This window comes from Siphateles boraxobius, unplaced genomic scaffold (assembly GCF_051911475.1).
Source record: "Siphateles boraxobius isolate OS27281-9 unplaced genomic scaffold, OSU_SipBor_1 26, whole genome shotgun sequence".
In the NCBI taxonomy this organism is placed as follows: Eukaryota; Metazoa; Chordata; class Actinopteri; order Cypriniformes; family Leuciscidae; genus Siphateles; species Siphateles boraxobius.
Window position 1 is genome coordinate 21,638,630 of NW_027508876.1, and position 12,869 is coordinate 21,651,498.

The 12,869-nt window shown below is 38.4% G+C and overlaps 1 protein-coding gene across 2 annotated transcripts; it reads right to left on the bottom strand.

Annotated features, from left to right (window-relative positions):
- Positions 1-6,281: 6,281 nt before the first annotated feature.
- chrnd (cholinergic receptor, nicotinic, delta (muscle)) lies at positions 6,282-12,869 on the bottom strand. 2 transcript variants are annotated; one of them, XM_077244884.1, is made up of 13 exons: positions 12,738-12,869; positions 12,445-12,575; positions 11,883-12,028; positions 11,335-11,379; positions 11,001-11,110; positions 10,750-10,905; positions 10,534-10,643; positions 10,263-10,463; positions 9,242-9,353; positions 8,987-9,101; positions 7,830-8,040; positions 7,610-7,728; positions 6,282-6,748 (listed from the first exon to the last, which is right to left on the bottom strand). In XM_077244884.1, exons 2-13 carry the CDS (start codon positions 12,500-12,502, stop codon positions 6,566-6,568), a joined length of 1,566 nt encoding a protein of 521 aa, XP_077100999.1. In that variant the 5' UTR covers positions 12,503-12,575; positions 12,738-12,869; the 3' UTR covers positions 6,282-6,565. The 2 variants fall into 2 exon arrangements, with proteins under 2 accessions (XP_077100999.1, XP_077101000.1); XM_077244885.1 differs by having other exon boundaries at positions 12,445-12,649; positions 12,738-12,837.

The window sequence follows — 12,869 nt, forward strand, 5'->3', positions numbered from 1 at the left end:
GGACAGTTTCGCCAGTTCACCATCATCCCTGGCCTTCATCCTGGCAGCCTATTGATTTTGTTCCAACTCATCCTTACTTCAGAACCAGAGCAGATGGAGCCAGGAGGCTGGATTTGGGCCCAGATCAGGCCCCAGTATGTCAGCATGAATCATACAACAGATTCTGTGGAACCTCACCACAGAGATTCAGTGATCAGTGGGCTCTGCCCCATAAACATGCACTCTCAATCACACGGGGTGGGTAGAATCAGAGCAGGAAAAACTGGAGCTGTCGGATTCATTTGCAGACGATTGCATGCAGCACAGTCCAGCTCAGGGGCTTTTTTAGCACCTGCTTTCATATTTGTCATCTAAGTGTGCTCTTTTACGAGGGCACACCACTTCTTTTGAAATGGATCTTTGTCATTGTGTGTCATTTTGATTTGATTTCCGCATAATTGGGGTAGTGTGTGCCCCCTTCTGGCCACCCAGAGACATGAGCCAAAGTTGCAGGAGCTTTTAAGGTAAAACAGAAAGGATTGATCTCATTCTTTATTTGAATACTTTCAACGTATTTTACAGTGTCTCACCAGTGCAGGTTTATAGATACATATACAAGTTGTGAGAAACAAACTTGCTTAGAGTGAGATATGGATATCATAGTTAAGTTAAGTTTGTCCTTTGTTCTGGGATAAGTGCTATGCAAAGCAGGGAAAGCACTGCTTCCCATGGGACTAGGGAAAGTTGGATAGAAAGATTCTGTCAGCTCTGCTTCCTTACGGTCTTTTTGCTGTGCAAACAGGGTGGTAAACAAACACCTCCAGAAGGATGGCGGGGGTATCGGCTTCAGAACGCATTGCTGCTTTTGAGTGGGAGGAACTAGGGTGTTTTTATTTCCTGCCGGCCTAGATGTTGTGGAGACATCAAATGTATTCCTCTATCCATGCTGCTCCTCTTCTAGAATGGCACAAACAAACAAAAATAAAAATGAGCGTATGCCGTTTTGGAAAATGAAGTGGGTTAGCAGTGCTGTCTGACAGCTGCCACAGGGCTCCTTATCCATAATAAACACAGTTGGAAGGAATATGCTTGTCTGGCACTAAGATACCTGTGTGTATGCTGAGAACAAGCTGAGAGGTTTGGGGTGCATATTCATGCTCCTTTTTTCCATTCCATTTGAGTTATCTTTAGGAAGACTGATGTTAGAGAGATGTTCAGGGCTCAATAGAAGATATAAGCTTTATCAGCATCTCTGGCATGCTGTTAATTACTACAGAATATTTCTCCACAGTTTGTACAACAAAACAAAAATCGCATTACAGAAATGTTCTTACAACATACGTCTTACATAGACGACTATGGGGCAAATCGTGTTTAAAATGTTTTTTTCACTGTAAAAAATTAAAGCCACAATATTTAAACATTACTCATGTTAAATGAGAATATGCTGCCCTTTATTCTTATCATCAGTGACATTTTTGAAAATAAGGCATTTCAATAACTGAATAATAACCTTTTCATTGCCATTAAAGTGAAATTACTGAACCTAAACAGAGCCTGATAAAAATGCTCATTTAAAAGAAAAAATGTCAGACGGACTTGGAGGTTTTTGCATCTGAAGTCTTATACTGTATTAACTATTTAACTATTTGTTAAACTTGTCACGTGAATGGCTTTTAGAGATACTTTGTTGTTGTCGATAACAAGCATGACATTCATGTTAAACGTTTCAGAAGATAACTGTTCCTTCTTCTTCTTCTTCTTGTTTTTCATGGCATTTGATTCAGTGCTCTGTTTTCTGAAGTAGCATACACTAGGCTCCAGACCTTATGTAGCCCTGCCCCTTTTCAGCGCCACGCTTGTTGTCTTCTCATGTTTGTATTTCCATAGCATGAAGGTAAGATACGGATTTATCAATCTACTGACATTTGTTATGACATCTGCTTCAAACTTTACAATACTCTACAATTAACTCTACAATATGGAAATCCACTTCTCCAACTAACTGTAGCACTGTTAGCACAACTAACCAGTCACATGGACTATTTTAACAATGACTTCACTACCTTTCTGCGCCTTGAAAGTGCAGTATGCTACTATGTACACAAAAAACTCTCGGATTTCTTCAAAAATATCTTAATTTGTGTTCCGAAGATGAACAAAGGTCTTAAGGTTTTGGAACGACATGAGGGTGAGTAATTAGGCAAGGCAAGGCAAGGCAAGTTTATTTATATAGCACATTTCATACCCAATGGTAATTCAAAGTGCTTTACATAGAAGAAATTAAAATAATCAAAAGAAATCACAATAATTAAAACAGTTTAGAATAAAAGATAAAATACAGAAATAATCACTGACAGAATAAAACTGACAATAATTACTGACAGAATTTTCACTTTTGGGTGAGCTAACCCTTTAAAAGAGTGCTTCATTTACAAATCGAGCTTTGCTAGTTCTGATTATAAGGCCATGGAAAAACTTTTTCTCAGGTCATTAGTATTTCCCTTGCCAGCCAAGGATTTATCTGTAAAGTTTTACTGGGGCTTATTGTGTCAGAGTAGAATTTTCTTGATAATAATCACCCCTCCAATGTAGCTTATGGGCCTGGATTTTGAAAATATTTACAACTCAAAATATTAAGTGCATCAACACAAATGTGAGCTTTACAGTTCTAATTTTAGTACATGATATTACATCAGTGCAACTCAACCAAAGATTGAATGTCAGTACAGTAGTCAAAATAACTGCTTTAGAAGCTATTGGTCTCGCTGGTCTGAGCTCTCTCTCTCTCTCTCTCTCTCTCTCTCTCTCTCTCTCTCTCTCTCTCTCTCTCTCTCTCTCTCTCTCTCTCTCTCTCTCTCTCTCTCTCTCTCTCTCTCTCTCTCTGCCTGTCTCGCTCTCTCTCTCTCTCTCTCTCTCTCTCTCTCTCTCTCTTTCTCTCACTATAATAGCATAACTGCTCCGCTGATGGATGGCAGTTTCCACACAGCTAAACAAACACTCTCCAATAGAGCGATTGCAGGCCATTAAGCCATTCTATCAAGACCAATGGACAAATGTCTGGAGGAGCTGGGGTCCCAGTGGTGGGGATATAGATCCATTCTTTAGTCCCCCACCGTCAACAACTTTGTATTAATCTCCAGTTTGGAGTTCAGATCCAATCTCAAGGCCAATTTGTGTGGACCATAGTAACAAGGTTTTTAGGAGTCAATCGATCAAAGTTACTACCAACTTCCAGATCATTTTCCAGACATGACAGAGCGCCGAGTTATTTTCACTTAATAACTCACGGCATGTGGACTATTAATTATTCATTTGACAACTTCGGCAAAGGTTGAGCTGGAGGGAAGGGCCTTGGACTGTAATGGTGGGAAAATCCTCATTTCATCTAAATGGGGCAAATACACTCTAGAGAGTACAGTGTGGCCTCCTATCTGAGGCTTGGTCTTTTTTGCATGTTCTTTTAAGATAGATAATGACAGACAGAGTTTACTGGGGCCTCCATCAAGCAGTGGCTCACATAAATTACAATATTGTGTGTGTGCAGGCTACTGATAGGAAGAGAATGCTAATTTGCACCGTTTGTGCAAGTCAAGGAGATTTTGTTATTACTTCAGGAAATCAAACCTGGCAGGCAAAAATTGGCTAAATAAATCCCATAGACTTGCATTGATGGAGGTGGATAAATTTGAAGGTAGGCTGATTTGAATAATGCCATGTTCAAACTACACAATATTAGCTAGATTGTGGCACAATCCATTTCACGACAGAAAAGCCCAAATGTCCCAATTAAGAGACTTTTTTAGAATAATTGCTGAATTACACTTTAAAACATAAGTATTGGGTTTCAACTCAAATATCTAATGATACAAATTTAAAGTGGTTCAAATGTTGACATATCTTAATAATATGCAATTATATGTTTATACTCTTTACTATGTACAGAAAAGGACCATGGTGTCACAGTTTGTGAACCCTGTTTTGTTTTTTAGACAATTTTATGTAACTCTAAAAAAAAGTCCAGCCTACAAATGTTACTGCCACTCATCAACGGCAGCTGTCACAGTTGCTAGGCGACAAGAAAAATCCTCCGTATTCTAGACTAGGGGTGTGCGATATCACGATTTTTAATTGTGTATGATTAAAATGTCTCCATAATCTGCTTTTGAAGAAATATCGTAGTATCGTGCTACAGTGCATTCTATCAGTTGCAATTCTGGCGCTTCCGTCCCAACATACTGTACAGTGCGATGTAAAAGACCGGTGCCAGTGTCCGTTCCAGTGTCTGATGCCAGTGTGTCTGTGTCCGTGCCGGTGTGTCTGTGCCGGAGTGCCCGTGTGTCCGTGACTGTGCCGGTGCCTGTGCCGGTGTGTCTGTGTCTGTGCCGGAGTGCCCGTGTGTCCGTGTCTGTGTCAGTGCCAGAGTGCCCGTGTGTCTGTGTCTGTGCCGGGGTCTGTGCCGCTGTGTCCGTGTCTGTGCCGGTGTCTGTGCCTGTGTGTCGTGCAAGTGTGTTGGTGCCGGTGTTCGTGTCCGGTGTGTCAGTGCCGGTGTCAGTGCCCGTGTGTTCCTGCCAGTGTATCCTTGCCAGTGTTCGTGTCCGGTGTGTCCGTGCCGGTGTCCGTGCCGTTGTCCATGCCAGTGTCGGTGTCCGTGCCAGTGTCCGTGCTGGTGTGTCCGTGCCGGTGTTCGTGTCCGGTGTGTCAGTGCCGGTGTCAGTGCCTGTGTTTTCCTGCCAGTGTATCCTCGCCAGTGTTCATGTCCGGTGTGTCCGTGCCGTTGTCCATGCCAATGTCAGTGTCGGTGCCCATGCCGGTGTCCGTGTGCCGGTGTCTGTGTGTCTGTGCCGGTGTGCCTGTGCCAGTGCCAGTGTCCATGTCGGTGCCGGTGTCTGGGCCAGTTTCCGTGCCGGTGCTAGTGTCCGTGCCAGTGTCCGTGCTGGTGTGTCCGTGCCGGTATGTCCGTGCCAGTGGCCATGTCCGTGCCGGTGTGTCCGTGTCCATACCAGTGTCCATGTTCTGGCTCCTCTGTCACCATACTGTACAATGCGATGTACATTCACATCACGTTAACGCAGAAGTTGAGTTACACTCACGGAGTTACTGCAATTTACAAAAGTTAATTATTTGCATTTGCTTTTAAACCTTGCCAGTTAAACATTTGTCCGTGGCGGTGCCAGTTTCCGTGCCGGTGTATGTAAATTATTGTATATTGTATGTTGTGTATATGTAATGTGTATCTTTGTTCTTTTAATAACAAAGAAAATAATGACAAAGATTTTTGGCCTAAATGTCTGCCATTGTTTTTTATTTTAAATTGTGTTACCTTGTAAGGCTTTGTTTTTAAAACAGGGACATTAGTATGACTGTAATGCGCAGTCACTTGCAAAATAGTAAAACCAACATGAAGAAGAATCGTGCTAAAATCGTAAATCGTTATTTTCCTGAAAAAAAATCGTGATATGATATTTTTGCCACATATCCGGCTTCTCACTGACGCACGCCGTTAAAGACAGCTATAAAGCTACATGTAGTCTGACATGTTTCTTTACGAGTCAAAATCGTATCTGACACAGTGACTATCGTAACAGACAAAAATATTATATGAACCCGGCATAACCAGTAAGTAACCCCCTAGCAACCCCTCAGCACACCCTAGCTACCATATAGCAACACACACAAAAAACACTCAGAGCATGGTGGCAACACCCTGGCAACCAGCCACAAACCCTTGCATTATAATAGCGACTTTTACAGGGGTTGGTTTGCACACAAAATCTAGTCTTCCCTATTTCGAGCCTGTATGTGTATGTATGTGTTTCCAGTTTCTACCACCAAGAAAGATTTATGTACTTTAATAACAGGATGTTATTTAGACCTAAAGGTTGAATGAATCAGCTACGGTCTATTACACTTTGCATAATCAAACCTCTATATTTTTCACTCCAATCACTTCTCTCCTTCTCCTGTCCCTGTGGTGCTGTTTAATATCTCAAGCACTTCAATAGCAAAACAGCGTTAATTATGAAGGGGAAGTTTGATGGACAGATTTTTTTTAGGGCAATACTAAACCCTAGTGGTGAAGCATTGCAGTGCAGTGTTTATGATTTATTCATATAATTATATAACAGACAGGCACTCTCAAGCTAGTTTGTGAGCTGTGCCATTTATAACTCCATTTATAATTTAGAATACTCAGTTTTACTTTCCTTGCATGTCCAGGATCCTCTTCATGGATTAGGTTCTTTCTGTTCTGAACATGTTCCTGTGAGATTGTTCTGCAATAACAACACAGCAAATATGGCTGGGGGAAAAACTTTTTTATTATTATTTGAACCCACTGAAACAAAAATTACACCCAGGAGGAAAAGGCAAGCAATATTATTTTACGCCCCCTTTCTCACAGCAGAAGAGGTTCATTCAGCACACTTATTAAACAACATACATAATGTTAGTTATCAAGCCTGAATAAAAAGACTAAATGGCGGGTAATTTATATTCATGCTTTGTATTGCTGTCAAAATAGCTTTTATGATATTCCTCAGAGCGCTTCAGCTATTATTTATAACCTAGCGGTAGTGTAGAGAGGTCACGAATAGCGTTTGTTTTCTTCTATATAAGTGAAGGAGTCTCCCTGGAAGGGCAGGGCTGGTGGCTGGTTGTAGTTGGCCATTGTGAAGATGAAGATGGTTCCTAACGTCATAACTGGAGTGACCAGAAAGAAGCAGAGTCGGTCCACTGTCCTGGCAATCCCACTCCAGTTGTCCTTTTCCTTATATAGAAATGGTAAAAGATTGTAAATTAAGCATGTATGACACATATATTTTATATATAAATATATTCCATATATACTTCATATATATATATATATATATATATATATATATATATATATATATATATATATATTGTTTTTTAATAAAGATGTTCATGCAATGCATTTGCACACACTGTAAAAAAAATCACCTATACTGCAACTTAAAAACTTTAGTAGTTATAATTTGCTGTATAATCAAATTGGATGTACAAGTCATTTCAACATAATTATATTAATCTGGCTTACAAAAATCGAGCTGAATCTCAGGAAATTGGTCAGTAATGAAATGAGTTAAAGTAATGGAAAACGGTTTTGTTGATGTATTGTTTATCGTCACCGTCATTCTTGTTGTGCATTTAATTAAATGAATTGTTAAATTAAATGGAATTTATTAAATTAATCCTTAAAATTTAATTAAAAATTTAAATATTATTTTCATATCAAGATATATTTAGAGTGTATATATATATATATATATTTAGATCTAACATATGTATTTTTATATACGCAGCCTACTCTATAATTATTAAAGAATCATAATTTGTCATTTTATTTTATTTATATAATTCATAATAATGTAATAAACCTGTTTTCATTCTTTGAAATAAAGCAAAATGAAAAGGTTCCAAAAAAATGCATATCAATATAGGTAATATATATTTTTGTTATGATAACTAAATTACTATAAATGCCTGAGATATCAAATATGATACATAAAACATGTGTAAAATTCGGTTTAATATGTCAGGCTTTACAGGGTTAAAAACAGAAGGTCATCTCCTGCAAAGTGTTTACTGGATTTAATCGTCTTCATACCTCATTATAGTCATTTTTGTCGTGCATGTGCTTGACGATGTAATTGGCTCCTTCCACAGCTGGCTTCATCTCGTTGTACAGCTGTTCCGACACCTCTGAGTCATTACTGGATGTGTACGCTGGGAAGAAATTACTTTTAGTGGCACTAAACTGTGATAACACCTCAAAAACAAGATCATAATGCGGGTTTAAAGTATCATTCTGGTAATGTGGGACTTACTGGCTTTGGGAGTGGGGCGAGCGGCCATGCCATGCCTCTCAGACTGCTTCTCAAACATCAGTTCGCTGCGTGATTTAACGCTGTAGTATTCCTCGGCCTGGGCGATGTATCCCAGTGAGCTGGAGCGTCGCGGCAGCGCCCCCTCCAGGCTGGGTTTGTCATCGGACGGACGGGACATGAACAGAAGGCGAGGCAGACGCTCCAAAAAGAACTGTAGACGACAGGATGAGTTGTTGTAAAATAATCCAAAACAGGCTTGGAACAGAATCAATGGCTATGTTATGTGCAGTAAAGCTTTTAGGCACAATGTATCGCTACCACTGGTTCGCCCCATTTTTTTTAATTACCCATATCTACATATATTGGATTTAATTCTTCATGCTCATTTCCCATTGCAATGACATCTCTTCTTTGATGTGTTTACTGGCACGAGGGCGGGGCAACCTGTCACTCACCGCAATAGCAAACAACAACCATCCTATCAAATCCCAGTGGACAAAATCAAGTCCCTATACCTACATTTTTGTCTTGTGCAAGAAGCAGTTTAATTCGGGTAAACATCACAATAGGGAAGAAAAGACTATCAAAACGTTTCATGCCAAATTTAAATGTAATCTTTAGCAGATCATTATTTAAAACTAATAATAATAATAATATTTAATAATGTAGGCATACTTTACAATGTTGTGATGCTTCAATTCGCTTGTACAGTGTAAACAAATATTTTTCGAAGTTGTAAATAAAATCCGTTTTACACGAAAATACTATTTTAGTCTTTATACTTCAAAACGTAATGTTATTGAAATAGCCATTTCAATGCAATAGCATAGCAATCATTTCTGAGTGCAAATTGTTTAAAAGCCATTTTTTTCTTCAGTTCTTCAGTGTAGTATTTAAAATGATTGATTTTACTTTTTAGTGTTTTAATTTTCATTTATTTAGACAAAATAGTCAAGAATTTTAATATTGGACATAACATGTAAAAGATTTTCAATGCATCTCTATGTATATATATGCTACCATTACACCATCAATAAAAAGCGACATTTTCAGCAAGTTGACGGGCAAAACAGTCAAAGTTTGTACGTGTTTAAGATGTTTATGTCACATGCAAAAAAAAAAAAAAAAAATACATTACAGACAAGTGTGGGCCTGACCTCTCTGGTCCATTCTGTCATGACATGGGTGCTAGGGGTCCGAAAATGCAGGTTCAGCACAATGACGCAATTCAACACCACCACAGTGACCAGTACCATGATAAACATCAGATACCTGTCAAATAAAAATTTGTACTATTATCTAACTTCTCTTTCTTAAAAAAAAGGGATACTTTTATGCAGTATGTATTGAAAATCAATACTTAATATTGTCATAGTTATACTGAAACATTCTCATGTAATATATCGGCATACTTGACGATTAAGGGAACCGCCATAGACGTCTCAGGCAGACGCTGTGAAATCAGCAGCAGAAACACAGACTGAGCCAGCAGCACAGAGATGGATAACGTCATCTTCTCACCACCTGAAACAAAATACATTTTATGTTATATATTTATTCTAATATATGTTAACATGTTGCCCCAATTATGCTATATTAAATGTTCCTAATTTTGTTTTGGAGGTCTCCTACAATAAGTTTACATACATCAAAGTAAAAAAAAACAAGTTTCTCAAAATATACATTGCAGCATCACCTCATCTCTCAACGAGTCTGAAAACGGTTCGTTCGAAGATTCGGTCTCTCTAAACCCTTCCTTTCAAAGACTACTCTGCTCTGATTGGTCGGATAGCTCATTCTATTGTGATTGGTCTACCGCTCATAGCGCATGTCAGAAACTAAATGCCTATTACCATGTTTGAATTTCAGCTTGATTTCAGCTTCACCTCGGTGCTTGATACACAGTGATACGAATGAAGGCATCAAATTTCCTGTATCAATTCCAGCGTGAGTCCTCATCCTTTGGAAGTGCATACAAAGTGGATACGCAGCACTGAAAACAGTATTTTCAAGGCCAAACTCTTCCAAATCTCTGCTACAACTATAGTGTTTGAGGGCGGGTCAAAGTAGACGTCATTCGCAGACAGCCAATGAAGACCATAGGCTGGAATTATGCAAATTTGTAACATTATTACATAGGTATATAACAGAAAGTGAGACTGGAATTGCTGACGACTTGTTTCAGGCAGATCAGAATCAATTGTTTTTTAGGAGACAACTTCATTTGTGATGCACTTTGATCTTTAAAACTTTACATAAATTATAAATTTACAAACAGTTACATTACACACTTCATGAAAGGTAATATTTGAAAAAGCATACTGGGGAGCTTAAACATAAAAGTTTTGCCTGTTTATTTCAATATCCTGTCATTGTCTTTTTCAGGATGTACAGTATGAGCTATAATATGATGTAAATGGCAGGATCACTCACTGTCTGCAGGCAGGTAGTAGACGAGCGAGGCCAAGAAAGAGATGAGAACGCAGGGAATGATTATATTCACAATGTAGAACAGCGGTTTGCGTCTAATGATAAGGTAAAATGTGATATCCTGGTGCTTGTTGCTTTCCATTGGTATGTTTTTATAAATGTTTCTCCTGGCAGGCTTGTGAACGATTTCCCACTCGCCATTTTCTGCAAGAAAGGAGATCTTGTATTTAGATGAAATGGCAGAAAAAGAGAAAATCATCATGTCAGATCTCACCTGTGAATCCCTCAGGATCAATAACGATCCATTCCACCTTGTAGGACTTTCCATTATCCTCCTCCTCTTTCAGATGTATGCTAATCTCTCTGGCATTGTAAGTTAATGAGCTAATTGAGACAGAATAAGTGTTGTGGGGCTCATAAAACTATAAAATACATGAAGTAATTCATACAGTAGCCTAGTTAATGTGTATAGACATAGTAATAAACGTACCTGAACTTCAGAGAGCAGTTCTGCCAATCAAAAGGGAAGTAGTTGACGTTTATAGAGCAGGAGCTCCGAAATATAGCTGGAGGTAACCAGTACACGTATCCACTGGGATAGATCAATACGTTGCAGTAATAGGCCACCTGGAACTGGGCGTCGTTGCTATTTAAAAGAAACAATGAAATCAAAAATTCCTTCCTTCATTAAATAAATAATAAATACTGAGAAATAAAACATGGTGACGAAAGGTAGCATACTTGTTTTCAAGGACAATCTCTGGTAACCACACCATACTTGGCGGGAGACGAAGTACAGGAATGTTATCAAATTCTGATTCATTCCATTCAAGTCTATAATCAGTCCAGCCCTTAAAAGAACAAGAGAGAAATATATGTTGGTGAACACACATTAAATATTAATCTAAATATTATACTATATACAGTGTGTGTGTGTGTGTGTGTGTGTGTGTGTGTGTGTGTGTGTGTGTGTGTGTGTGTGTGTGTGTGTGTGTGTGTGTGTGTGTGTGTGTGTGTGTGTGTGTGTGTGTGTGTGTGTGTGTATTGCATGGAGCAATTCAAATAATGTACTTACATGCTCCATCCACACATTTGTTAGTAATGTCTCATCAACTTCTTTCTGTCATGGAAAAACATCTTTGTTAAACAGACTGACACAGAATCAAACTATAAACATCAATACAATGTATATTATATATATATATATATATATATTACAGTCAATGTTGGAGAAAGTTACTTTTAAAAGTAATGTTTTACAATTGCACTACTCTCTAAAAAAGTAACTAATTACGTAAAGTTACGTTACTTCACACGTATGCATGCATGACTGTGCATATGTAAGTGACTACGTTATGGAGAAGAGAGAGCATTTTAATTCAGTAGTTAAAAAAACTTTTAGGTAGCTTTTAAAACTTTAAAAAAAAATAATTTAAACATTAATGTGTACATTTATTAAAATAACAATTATTTGTTTCATCTAAAAAAAGGATTCTGATTACATAATGCATGTTACTCTTAATGTGTTGCACCCAAACACTGATCGCAGTATAGTAGTACATAATAATATCTCCCCTGCTCTTTGTACAAAAAAAGCTCATATTGCTAAAATTATGCACTCACCAAGGAAATTAGATTAGAAAGTGTTAGCGCCAGGTAAATATCTACGGTTTCATCTTTATTTTGGACCGGCCGAAGCTCTTTGTTGTAGCCGCGTTCCTTGAAAAGGTAGTTGATGAGTCGCTCCTCTTCGTTCCGTCCCCAACATTCTGCAAAACACATTGACAGGCCTATTTCAGGATAATCTATCAAAAAAAATCATTTCTGATTGATAAGATGTCTTCTATCTCAGAACGAGCTTTCTTTAACAGTTTAGAGAGAATAGCTATATGGTTGTTGTTGATTTACAAAAAACAAATTCTACATGCCTCAAAACAACTCTAAATGACAAGTATTTAGTTCACTGTAAAAGTGCAATCTAATTCGCATACAATCGACTTCCAAACACATTACGAATATATGATAAAGTGGTTGTAAATAAGTTGGTTTCAGTTTGAACGTTAGAAATAGTCCTAGTAGTTGTTTTACTAAATAAACACCATAGAACAACAGCTCACAGATGAAGGGTCATAAAATCCCATATAGTAAATATAAAATTATAAAATATGAATTTATATTGTCCTACCTTGGAAAAAGAAGAAAAACAAAGACACTGTCAACAGATGAAGAATGCTTCTCATCATGGCATGCCGTTGAATGCCTTTTACTGTTATTACTGTGCCCGTCCAGGGCTCTTCTGTACAGCTTTCCCCTTGACTGACACAGACAGGTGTGGAATCAATCCACAGAGGAAAAAAGCACACACGCAATCTCCTATGTCCACTGCCGGCCTTAAAGAGAATGTAGACAATGCTCAACAAAATACAAGGGCCCAGAATTAGAGGGCAAAGTAGTCAAGAAGCATATATGTGCTCTTACTTATCTATCCAAAAGAGTCAACCAAAACCACTCATCATCAGCTGTGAGATGCCAACTGTTTTGCTCTCTACTTTTGTCCACACGGCCCTGGTCTAAAAATGGATCACACGACATTCCAGTGGTGATCCTAGC